Source organism: Fistularia commersonii, chromosome 1 (assembly GCF_037954325.1).
Source record: "Fistularia commersonii isolate RoL2024-O1a breed Wild chromosome 1, RoL_Fcom_v1.0, whole genome shotgun sequence".
Taxonomy (NCBI): Eukaryota; Metazoa; Chordata; class Actinopteri; order Syngnathiformes; family Fistulariidae; genus Fistularia; species Fistularia commersonii.
The window spans coordinates 27,414,583-27,427,622 of NC_141284.1; the positions used below are offsets into that span (position 1 = coordinate 27,414,583).

Genomic DNA, 13,040 nt, shown 5'->3' on the forward strand with positions numbered 1-13,040 from the left:
CTTCTCTTTCACAACATGAACGGGAGTTTAAAATTTGGACAAATTCAACTCTTATCAGTGAATTCGCTTCAACGGAAGTGCAGCGTTCGTCTTCTCAGGCCAGAATTGCAGTCCTCAAAGGAGCGACCCTTGTCCTTCAGGCGTAAGTGGACCGTGGAGTCCCGTTCCGAAGTGGTGGCTCTTCAGTGTCGGGCCTAATATTTGTGCGGAGGTTGTTTTGTTTCCCTTAATGGAGTCTCGGGATTTGATGTTCCTTGCAAACCGTATGGTATTACGATGTCCTCCTCCAGCGATGTACAGAGAAGACGGATGATTCTGGCAAAGGAAGACAGATGGTTCGAGAGAGGAGTCAAAGAAGCCATCCTTGTCAAAACAGAAAAGGGTCTCTGAACAGAGGAGGGGGAGGGAGGCTTAGGCACAACCTTTCACACACATTTGAAGCCATACTGAGATCCATCCCAAGACCACCAGGTCTATCTGCGACCACCAAACCACCCGGGAAGATCCAACACCGAAACAGAGCCTGGCGCTTCCTTTCCTAAATCTGAATTTTAGATGTTTGAGCTCAGTTAAGTCCCCAGAAGTTGTACCTCTGTGAGCTCTAACAACACAACCGTCAACACAACAACCCTATTAAACCTACAACTGTGGAGGTTGTCGTCATCCCAGGTCAGGGTGAATTCTTGCCGAAATGTTCTTGTCTTGGACTGGACTTGAGTTTCTTCACTTGGAGATGTTTCACCACTCATCCGAGAGGCTTCTCCAGTTCCAATGACCAATGGGGAGTGTCCGAAAATGTAAATAGAAGAGTTGATCTGCAGAAACTAGGTGCAAGGGGGTTGTTGTGCTAATGGCGGAGGTGTTTGTTCCAACCCAGGTAATCCCACAAAGTTCCAACAAAACTCCATGAGCATAACAACCCTCTTACACCAACTCTTCTATTTACATATTCGGAAACTCACCGTTGGTCATTAGAACTGAAGACGCCTCTCGGACGAGAGATGTGGTGCGAAATGTAGGACGACGCGATTAAAAGAACACTTCAGACACTCAAACAACTGACGCTCATTCTTCTCCTCGCACATGTAAAGTCTACCGCCACTTCGTTTGCGCTCAAATCGCGCTCATCCTTCCACTAAGCTGCACTCAAACATCTTATCGCACTGAATTCTCCTCAACGGTCGACTGCAACGTTCACATTCATATCTATAAATCATATTTATAACAATGTTTACACTCTTCTACCGACACGTATCCCCGCGGAGAGCAAAGTAGGGTCAGAAAGTAGGGTCAGAAAATCAGACCCTACCTGACCCAACGGTCGGCACAGCTATTGGTTCAGGCCATGTTCATCTCCCGCCTGGACTGCTGCAATTCCCTCCTAGCTGGACGACCTGCTTGTGCAATAAAACCACTGCAGATGGTACAGAATGCTGCAGCTCGGTTGGGATTCACTCAAAAGGGCTCATGTTACACCTCTGTTCATCCAGTAGCTGCCAGGATCAAGCACAAGGTCCTGAACCTGGCCTTCAAAACCACCTCAGGAACAGGTCCAGCATATCTGAACCAAATTATAAGACCTTATGTTCCCGGCAGAGAGCTGCGTTCCTCTAATACAAACCTACTAGCAGTACCTTCTGCTCGCTCTAAGCGATCTCAGGCTAAACTGTTCTCAGTTCTACTACCTCAGTGGTGGAACAAACTTCCGGAAGCAACAAGACTAGCATCATCTCTCCCGACCTTCAAGAAACAGGTAAAAACTTTTCTCTTTCAGGACTTTTTACTGCGCTGATGCCCCAGATCGGGTTAGGCAGCAAGTTAGGCTATGCAGTGTGTGTGTGTGTGTACGTTTGTGTATGTCTTTGTCCAAAAAAAAAAAAAAAAAAAAAACTAACCCCAGCTTACTGTTCTGTATATTTCCTGTGCATCTTGTATTTGCAAGTGTTATTTGCAAGTAAGTCGCTTTGGATAAAAGCGTCTGTAAATGTAATGCAATGTAATTTCACCGTACAGGGAAACATGTTTCTACATGTGACGATAGATGCTTTGTTGAGCCGCATTTTGTAATAACCGTGCATTTTGCAATAAACGTCCAAAATGTAATAACTTTTTCATTTCATTGTGTAATAAAGCCACATTTTGTAATAAACTGCTGCATTTTGTAATAAATTTTGCCGCATTATGTAATAAATTATTACATTTTGAGATTATTACAAAATGCACTTGCAACTTTTTTATTCTCTTGGAAATGTAATAACATGGAATTTATAGAATATTCTCTGTTCATGCAACCTTTGAATAGTGTACTGATAGTAATTGCTAAGTGGTGCTACTAGGCTAATACACTGATATAATAATAGGCCTAGCTTTTACAAATACTTTAAAGTAAAATAAAATACAATTAACAAACAAATAAACTATGCTTTAGAATTGTTATTACATAATGTACCATGTTATTACATTTCGTAGAGAATAAAAAAGTTGCAAGTGCATTTTGCAATAATCTTCTCAATATGTCATAACTTATTACATAATGCGGCAAAATTTATTACAAAATGCGGCTTTATTACAAAATAAAATGAAAAAGTGATTACATTTTGGACGTTTATTACAAAATGCACCGTTATTACAAAATGCGGCTCAACATGCTTTGAATCTTGAATGAGGGCGGAAACATCTTCAAGTGAAGAGAAGAAGATTTCAACAAGAACCCCATTAAAGCTCGTTTCTGCAAAACAACCTTCCCATTAGAGTTTGACAGATATATGTGGACACCATTCCAACTAAAGAAAGTCTCTTAGGTGAGAAGCAAAACATCTTTATGGGAAGAAATTCAAGTTCAGGCGCCACACAAAAAAAAAAAAAAAAAAAAAGATTCAAGAACCCCCCTCTTCCTCACATATTTCTGAGGTGGTTTTGAATCTCGAGTCAAAAAGGCCACGGAGAAGGAAATCAAAACACCGGGAGCGAGGAAAGACAAGTGGACCGTGAAATCAGCTCTGAGAAAAGCGCCGGGGGGAAAAGAAGCTTGAAAAGATGACCAATAAACTGGAGGTGGATCACGATGCGATGATGCAAGGATTGGTCGGCGTCTCGGGCCCCTTTCGGTGTTTTTAAAAGACGCTTCTCCTCCCGGAGCCTCTCAGAGCGGATCTGCTCGGCGGACGAGCCGTCGCGACAAACACATGGCGGACGTCAACAACCTCATCGCGCACGTCGGGGATTACGGCCCGTTTCAGAAAAAAATCGTCGCCGTCGGTTCCCTGCCGTTGGTGGTTTTCGCTTTCGTGCTGGTCGGGGTGGTTTTCCTGGGGAACACTCCGGACCACAGGTGTCGGAGCCCCGGGTCCGAGCGCCTCCGGCAGGAATGCGGCCGGACGGAGGCCGAGGTGAGGGAGGTCTTCGCTCCCGGCGCTTTCGGACGCTGCGAGAGGTTGGACGTGGACTGGAGCAGAAGCCAGAACAAATGCGCCGAGTTGGAGCGGCTGCTGACCTCCAACGCCACGCAGCTGCTGCCTTGTGACAGCGGATGGGTTTTCGAGGAGAGCCGAAGCACCGTTGTGTCCGAAGTAAGTGGATTCTTTCTTTTTTAGTCCTTTTTTTTTTTTTTTCATTTATATAAATATACCGCTCAAAAAATATAAAGGGAACACTTGAACAACACAATGTAACTCCAAGTCGATCCCACTTGTGTGAAATCATAGTGTCCACTCAGGAAGCAACACAGTTTTGACTTGTTTTAAGGACATTACATCAAAGTTGGATCAGCCTGGAGTTTGTTTTTACACTTTAATTTTGAGTGTGATTCCTAATCCAGACCTCCATGGGTTGATACAATTGATTTCCATGGATCATTTTTGTGTGATTTTGTTGTCAGCACATTCAACTGTGTAAAGAGCAAAGTATTTCATAAGAATATTTCATTCATTTAGATCAAGGATCTGTTTTTTAAGTGTTCCCTTTATTTTTTTGAGCGGTGTATATAGCACGAACAATTTGAGCTATGTGACGTATGAGGCCATGTGAGCATCAAATCGACATACTGACGGTCACTGGATGGCGTGAGAAGAGCAAAAAAAAAAAAAAAAAAAAAAAAATCCCAAACAAATGAAATTAAATAAAAAAGAGCGTAAAAGCTCATGTCATGAGTTGTTCTCTTTCAACTAACAATGGATACAGTATCTACTTTATTATCTTTTTGACCCATGATGCTTCACGGCGGCAATATAATGCAATATAATGCAATACAGTGATCCCTCGCTATAAAGCGGTTTGCTTTTCACGGTTTCGCTACTTGACGGATTTGCATCGTGCATTGTGTTCTGCATTCTGATTGGCTGAAAAAGTCACTCCGCTTCTTCTCTACCTGCGCGTCAATAACGTTGCAGTTTATTGAATTGAACAAATTGAACGGCCTCGGCGTTTCACGGACGTTTCATGCGTCCGATGCGACGAGGCTAAATGTCTTGGCGGCGAGAAGCTTGTTAGCCCCCCAAAAAACCATAAAATAGCCGCATTGTTGTTCAAAGCGCGGGAAAAAAGTAGCGGCTTATCCTCCGAAAATTATGGTATACAGTTATCCCTCGCTATAACACGGTTTCGCTACTTCACGGATTTGCATGGTGCATTGGGTTCTGCATTCTGATTGGCTAAAAAGTCACTCCACTTCTTCTCTACCTGTGCGTCAATAACGTTGCAGTTTAATATGTACACGTACGTAAAACAGCTTGCCAAATTTACATTTTGTACGTGCAAATTCTCTCGCAATTTCCAGCTTCTCTAAAACCCATAATGTTGACAAAACGCTCTGGAGCGACAAAAGGGCCCAAAAGGCAGCGGAAGATGCTATCTATCGCAGATAAAGTTAAACTTCTGGACATGCTAAGAGAAGCTAAAAGCTATGCGGCTGTAGGTCGGCATTACGGAATTAATGAATCTTCCGTTCGTTCCATAAAGAAGGAAATTGTATAGTTTGTATAATAATTGTACTTGTATAATAATTGTAAAAAAAAAAAAAAGGTTTCTACTTCACGGATTTTGCCTATCACGGGTTCTTTTTGGAACGTAACCCCCGCGAAAAACAAGGGTTTACTGTATAATGCTAACGGATTGGATCCCCTTCCCTCAACTGATGATGAAACAGGAAAATCAAAGCGCCGTCATCCACATGTGATGTTGTGCAACTTTGTTACGCATTGCTGGAGCTTCCCTGCCGCTAGAGCAACACTGGCAAGCTGTGCTCGGAGCTCCTCTTTGGGCAAAGAATTCAGCTCCTACACGGTAGACTAACGTTTCCCTCCGAATGTTCGAACTTTAAATCCCGTCCGTTTGTCTCAAAGACCTTTTACGGTTTCTCTCTTCATTGTTTGCTTGGAGGTCTGCATGAAATGTTCTCCCTCCCCCCAGTTCTCTCTGGTCTGCGCAAACTCCTGGCTGGCCGATCTCAATCAAGTCTCCCTGGCCTGTGGGTTTTTTATCGGCTCGTTTATCACCGGCTACCTGGCTGACAGGTTGGCGACGCTTGCACGTTCTTATTATTTTGTGAGCGGGACTGATGAAAAAAAATCCTTTACAGGTTCGGGAGGAAGCCGTGTTTCATCGCGTCCATGCTCGGCCTCGGGGTCTCGGGCGTCTGCGTTATGCTGTCGCCGTGGTACCCGCTGCTGCTGGCGTTTCGATTCCTACAAGGGTTTTGCGGAAAGGGAGCGTGGACGGCCACCTACGTACTCGGTACATTCAAGCGCCGCAGAGAAAATGACATATATTCTCACGAATCAAAACGAACCGCATCTCTGTATCCGGTTCACTTCATAACTCCCTGCACAAAAAAGGCCAAAAACGTCGACTAGCAAAAATACAAACAACTGTATCTGATCTGTTTAGGTGTTTATAGCATAGCAACCAGGCTTGGATGACGCTAAGGGACATTGTGAAGCTCATAAAAAAATGCATCCAGTCTTATTTTGGAGCTACTTTCCTCATGATGCTAGTTTACGGTGAAAAGGCGCCATATAATGGCGCTATTTCATAATTTGGCGACAAAAAACACACAAAGAAAAGGGTAGCAAACATAGGAACCCTGAACCTGGGCAGGTGAAAATCCAGATGTGCAAGCAGAAACTGGGCTAATCTTGTAGAATTCAATAGCATAAAATGTTAGAGGATACAAAGTACTCAGAGGGGAAACTCTCGCTCCGAAAAGTCAATGAATTAAGCAGTCGAGTTACAATTTGTTCGACAAGTAGGCGAGTCAAGACACTTGATTGAAAAGCGCGACTGCCGAACTGCAACACTTCTACTACAAGTACACGATACTGTCCCTGTATCCTTAATACTGCACTGATGTTTTGACAATTTAGGATCTGCCACAACCAGCTCTATTTCTCGGCGTCGAGTCATTTTCTGATCTTTTTCCGATGTAGTGATCGAGTTCTTCGGATCGAGCAACAGAAAGTTCGTGTCTATGGTGAGTCGGACTTTCTACTCCACCGGTATGGTGATCCTGCCCGGTCTGGCGTTCGCTCTGCCATCCTGGAGGACTCTGCAGCTGGTCATGAGTCTGCCTTGCTTCCTCTTCATCTCCTACTACTGGTAATGCAGACGTGCAATATTATAATAATATTAAAATTCATGCTAACATCTTGAGAAATTGAAAATACCACCAAGAGCTTCTCTTCGAATCAACACCCTCGATCGTCCAAAGGAGCGACACGTATTTGGAAATGTTAACAAAATCTTCCTTCGCTTCAAGGTTTTAAACACGGCAGTTATGAAGTTCACAGATTTTTTTTTTTTTTTTTTTATTCTCAAAGGTTAATTCCTGAATCGCCACGTTGGCTGTTCTCTCAAAAAAGGACGGCGGAGGCCATGAGAATCGCGGCGAGTATCGCCCGATGCAACGGGCGGTCTTTACCGCAAAACTCTCAAGAGGTACGTGGTCTTCGGTTCGAACCAGCGACGAGGCGCCGCCGCTCTTGAAAACATATTTCTTGCAGATAATTCTGCTGGAGGAAAAGAAAGAGGTGAATCCAGTTTCCATGATGGACTTGTTCAGGACGACCAACATACGGAAGAACACTCTGATTTTAACCTACGCTTGGTGAGCAACTCGGATTTGACGCGAACGTCTACCGGCCTTTTAACGGATCCATTTTCCTTGATTCCCCTTTGCTCTTCCTCAGGTTTACAAGCACAATTGTGTTTCAAGGTCTGGTCCTGCGCTTGGGGATCACGGGAGGAAATCACCTCCTGGATTTCTTCCTGTCGGCGGTGGTGGAGCTTCCAACCGGCCTTATTTTCTACCTGCTGGTCGACAGGATCGGCAGACGTTCCCTGATGGCCGTCGCCAATTTCACCGGGGGAATCGCCTGTCTCATCGTCCCCTTCGTTTCAATGGGTGGGTCGAACCCATCGTGTCTGAAGGGATTATAAAGCAAGAAAATGAAATGACTTAAATCTTCAGTTTGAGATTAAATGCAAGCCACTATTATTTTGGAAAATAGTAAAAAAAAAAAACAACAGGCCTTAAGCACATTCTTGACATTTTGTTCCCTCCGGAAACCCCTTGAGTGTCCAGTTGGCGTCCATTAAAAGCTTAAAAAACATCACGATGTTGAACACTCATATTTAACGATGTTCAGCCACGATAATAACAGAAGCCCCCGGAGAAAAAAACAAAGAAAGGAGAAATATTTTAGAGCCCATTTTTCTGTTTGTTGTCGTTAAGCTTATGAAAAAAAAAATTGGGAAGCACAAAAAAACTTCCAAAAGGTCAAAGATTTTGAAGGTTTTTTGTGATCTGCTGTTTTTTTGTCCCTTTTTTTTTTTGCGCCTATCCTCCCCATCCCTGTTTTGGGGAGCCAAGTTTGCTTCTTCTTGGATATTTTCCATTTTTGAGCACCTGATGTGTTGTATCTCGTAGATCTGGCCTGGTTGAAGAAGTCTATCGCAATGATCGGGAGGCTGGCTATTGCCGTCGGGTTTGAGACGGTGAACTTTGCCAACACAGAAATGTACCCGACACCTCTAAGGTTAGAAAACGACAACATTTGTTGTGAGTCAATTGTTGTTGTTTTTTTGCTGCACGTTGAAAAAAAAGTGGGAAATCTATTGGGAAATTTCTTAATTGTATAATCACAGTTTCATACAAGCTGAGATAAAAAAAAAAATGATAGAGTTTTTGAATAGTTTTTACATCTTTTCTTCCACGTCATGTTAGCTATCTTGCGCTATGCTAGCTAGTTTACCTTCATTTCGCAACAGGGCATTTCCCTTGAAACTCCCGAGACCCCAGTGAGATAAAAATCACAGGACGTTTGTTATTTTAAAATCGGTGTAAATCGTAGAACCGAAGCTCTGGATCTTTAAGCACACAAAACTTCACTGGCCGAACTGGCAGAGAACTGTTATGTAAATGTTTATCGTGCCAATTGGAAGAGATTCACTGTTTTGCTCGCTTGGTCCCAGTTTTGATCAAACTTGTGATGCAGAAAAACTGATTTTACATGCTGCATTTTTCTATTTGTAAATAAATAACAGGCTTTTGGCTCTCCTAGAAATCTGGGCGTATCCGTGTGTTCATCTGCCAGCGACATCGGAGCAATAGTTGCCCCATTTCTTCTCTACAGACTGGCCAGTGTTTGGCAGGAGCTCCCGCTTTTCCTATATGGTGATTTGAACGTTTTTCCTGTCTCACCGTGCTTCTTATGAATTACGCAGAAATTCAAACGTACGAGTGAACCTGATCTAATTTATTGAGATATTCTCTTGTTTTTTTCAAGGGGCTATGTCGGTGCTGTACAGCGGCTTGGTCACTCTGTTGCCCGAAATGAGGGGAGTTCCGCTACCGGAGACCATAGAGGAAGCCGAGCATCTAAAGGGGTGAAGTGATTTCATGGAAAATAGTCACAGAAAATGTGAATCCAACCGTTAACAAACTATCGTTACAGGCAATCCATCAAGTCACCAGGTCAACAAAATGTGTCAAAAAAGCCCCCGACAATCTATCATATTTTCGCACTATAAGGCGCACTGGATTATAAGGCGCACTTTCAATGAATGGCCTGTTTTCAAAGTGTATTCATATATAAGGCGCACCGGATTATAAAAAGCTACAGTAGGGGCTGGGGTTGTGTTATGCATCCACGAGAACAGTGGTTCTTAACCTTGTCGGAGGTACTGAACCCCACCTGTTTTACATGCGCATTCTCCGAACCGTTCTTTATTGGATGGAGGATCGTTTCGTTGATGGGTACAAAGAACAGGCAGAGTAGCCTTTTCATGGAATCTGGCTCCCTTCACCTTGAATTCAGCAAGCGCTATGTTCTTGTAGCTCCCATCTCCATGCAGCTCAATGAAGCCTTCCCTTAGTTTTGCCGGTGCTGGACTAGAATTGCTCATCTTGTCATTCCAAATCATGCAGTTAGGACATCGATTCCAATCACGTTCCGTCATACATGTAAATCCGTATTGTACGTGTTCTTCCGACCGCTTTCTTTTTTTGCCCGACATAATTAGTATGAAGGGATTAAAATATCAAGAAAGAAATCACATGACGTACCATCACGACAGTCACAAGTAACTACAACTGAGCGCGCCAAAATCCCTGCAGCACGGATAGGCCGAGCTATGTAGCGTGATCACCTGCGGCCGGTGATGTCATCACCAATGTGTGTCTTGACCTCCGCCGAACCCCTGAGACTGACCCACCGAACCCCTGGGGTTCGATCGAACCCAGGTTAAGAACCACTACACTAGATGAAGCTGCGCTAAAGGGAATGTCAACAAAACAGCCAGATAAGTCAGTCACACTTCCTTAACAGAATACAAACCAATGTTCTGACAACTCCGTTCACTCCCAAAACAAGCTAGTGCATTCACAATACGGTACCGTACGTACCGGTAGCCCTTACCGGTATTAACGCCGCCTTTGCTGAAAACATTGTATTTCCAACTCCATTTGTCACAGTTCAAAGCTTTTCATAAAACGAACGCACCAAGAAGGACCGTCACTAGCTTGCGCTGTTGCCTTCATTGGAATAGTGATCGTAGAGACGCTTCTACTTGCCGTTCTCTGTTCAACAACCCACTTCTGGAGTTTGTCTGCCAACTGTAGCCATCTCGCTTTGTTTCCTTGGTAACTCTGTTCAGTCTTCTTTACTCAGAGCAGGTCATCTTGTCGCTTCCTCCACTTCCGTACTGTTGATTCATTAATGTTGAATTCTCTCGCCGCTGCTCTATTCCCGCGTTCGACTGCGCTACCGATCGCCTTGAGTTTAAACTCTGTGTCGTAAGCGTGTCTCTTGAAAGGTGCCATTTTGGGGTCTTTCAACACACACAAGTGGTGGGACTGGAATTCCCCTTTATCGTTTTTACCGGTGCTAGTTCGGCGACGCCCCCTGACTACGGTAGCCATAATAACCAATATCGATCCATATATAAGGCGCATCTGATTATAAGGCGCACTGTTGTTTTTTTGAGAAAATTAAAGGATTTTAGGTGCGCCTTATAACACGGAAAATTCGGTAAAAAACAAAATGTTATCGGCATCAAAGAAAGATACGAAAAGCACCTATTTACTTGGCTTCGGCGCAGGCAACCAACCGACCACAAGCAGAGCATTTAAGTTTTAGAAAAGACAAAAGCCGACCAGTGAAGGCTGGTGTAACTGGAAGAAAAGGTGCAATGTTTGGTTCGTTTGCTCTTCTGTATCTAAAGTGCTTGCGTTTTTGTTTTTCTCCAGGATGAAAAACAAATTGGAGGACGCCAAGGATCTGATTGTATGACGGAGGAACTGGAGGATTTCTACTGTGTTTAGACTACAGATATTCTCCGAGCGTATTCCGCTAACTCATTTTACAAGCAATGCATATCGTCTGGGAAGCGACGCGGGAGGTGACGAAAATAACCGTCAGGCTTGCTAGTGCCTTTTTTGCAATCTCGACGCATTTTCAGTGGAGTAAGTTAGTGTTTTTTTGTTTTATATCACAACCTTTTTTATCACAACCTAATTGTCCCTCTCATGAGAATTCGACTATAGGAAAACAAATAATTATTCTGGCCTCCGATCAGAAAACAGAGCCGTGTAGCCTGGTTAGCTTAGCAAACTCCTTGGTCAGACAAATCTAGCGCTAAGATCTGAAAGCAGGAGAGCAGGCTACGGCGGCTATCTCCAGGCTAATGGTTGAGCTGAAGCGTTTGTCCTGTTACTTCCGCAAACTGTGTCCTGAGAGTGAATCTACGATCACCAAATAATTTACCCGAACCTGCTGAAAACCTCGCCAATGCATTTACAGGAAAGCAGGAAACCGAACTATCTTTTTCTACACATCCTCAGTGGGGTGGCGCCCTGCTGACCAAAAATTCGCGACTTGACTACCAAAACGTTGCGAATACCGTACGTCTATACAGTTGCAATCACAAGTATTCAAACCCTCCAAAATTTTAGGGATGTATCAATATCAGTTTTGTTTCCTCAAGGAGAAAGATTTTGCTTTGAGTGACCTCTGGAGTTGAAACACGATCACGCCTTTGGGAGCTCCATAATGATCCAGCATTCGCTTCAACTGCGATGAATTTACAAACCCCAAAGGACGGGTTGCGATCGTTGGAAAAGAGCAAAGAATGTAAAGAGCTTTAGCAAAAGCTTAAGAGAGGAGGTTATTTAATCACACCTGAAGGGCTTTGGGTATAAGACGTTTTCCAAAACTGTCAACATTCCAGGATACATCATTGGGATCATTCTGGGGGAGTTTCAAATGTAAGGACAGCTGTAGTTCCCGCATGGCCGGGGAAGAAAGCCCGATACTTTCATCAATGGACAAGAAGGTGAAACCCCTGTGTGACTGCAAGACACCTTCGGGACGACCCGATGGAGGCTGGTACAACTGCTTCGGGTGCGACCAGACGTGCACTGGAGGGACGAGCCCATCGTGGCTGAACTCCAAGACACACTCCACTTTTCACCACATGGAAAACACCATGAAAATTCCAGGAGACGCTTCTATGGACCGACGGAACCAAAACTGGAGTGGTTTTTGATAAATGGACCGGTGTAATGTCTCGCATACAAAAAACCAGGCTTATCGCTTGAAAACACCAAACATTGAGGTGGGTCACTGATGATGTTGGGCTGTTTTTCTGCGGCTGGAACTTGTAAACTCGATCGTATACTTGGTATCATTGTTTCCCAGAAATAACAGGTCAGGACCGCCATCCCAAGCATACCGCCAAGTTCAGCAAAGCTCAACCGGAGCTCTTTGGACCTTCTCAGTCGGCAGATTTGAATCCAACTATTTGGATACCGAGGCCGCCAAACGTCACTCAGCCAGAGGCTTCTGCAAGCAAAGCAAATATTCCAATCGACAGGCGGAAGACGCTTGTCGGCACGTACCGAAAACGCTCGTCGGAAGTTACGAAGGCCAAAAGATGATCCGCAAAATACTGAACCTGAGATTGTAAAGATTTTCCATTTGAAATTCAAAGTTAAGTCAACTTATTTTGGTAAAATAACACAAATATGCATCAATTAACATCCTTAATGCCTTTTTTTTTTTTTTTTTTTTTTGGCATTTACTGTCATTAGCTTTCCTCCGCCTCAATTTTCGATTATTTCTTAGCGCAACTGTATATTATCTGTATTTCCGGTTACGACTGAAAAAGAATCTACCTCTGGGCTTCATTGTCAGACTCCTCGATATTTCACGAGTGTAAATAAAAAGAACAAATCTTTGTCATCCGGCGGTGCAGTCGATCATGAGAGAGAAAGTTTTTCTTTATAGCATCCAGACAACAACAGTGTCAATTGTATGTATAATGTATATCTAATTAAGGGTTGTTTTTCTTAAGGCTTTTGTTTGGCCGTAGATTTGACCCACCAAGCTTGCGGTCGGCCAACAAAAGCTGCCCCACATCCATTGCGTTGGGTGAATGGGAGGACCTGGATCCATAAATTGCACTGAAAATCACTGTATGCATGAGAAGTTGCGAGTCTGTCAGGCGTAAATATTTGTGCCACTTTAATAAAGGAGTGGGAAACATCA

At 43.8% G+C, this 13,040-nt stretch overlaps 1 protein-coding gene across 1 annotated transcript; it reads left to right on the plus strand.

Moving 5' to 3' along the window:
- Nucleotides 1-3,023: 3,023 nt before the first annotated feature.
- On the plus strand, nt 3,024-11,456 carry slc22a3 (solute carrier family 22 member 3). Its single transcript, XM_086157685.1, has 11 exons — nt 3,024-3,569; nt 5,407-5,510; nt 5,576-5,730; nt 6,423-6,591; nt 6,813-6,930; nt 6,996-7,099; nt 7,182-7,396; nt 7,922-8,030; nt 8,556-8,668; nt 8,781-8,880; nt 10,742-11,456. The coding sequence occupies exons 1-11, from the start codon at nt 3,186-3,188 to the stop codon at nt 10,782-10,784; spliced, it is 1,614 nt and encodes a 537-aa protein (XP_086013811.1). The 5' UTR covers nt 3,024-3,185; the 3' UTR covers nt 10,785-11,456.
- The last annotated feature ends 1,584 nt before the right edge of the window (nt 11,457-13,040 follow it).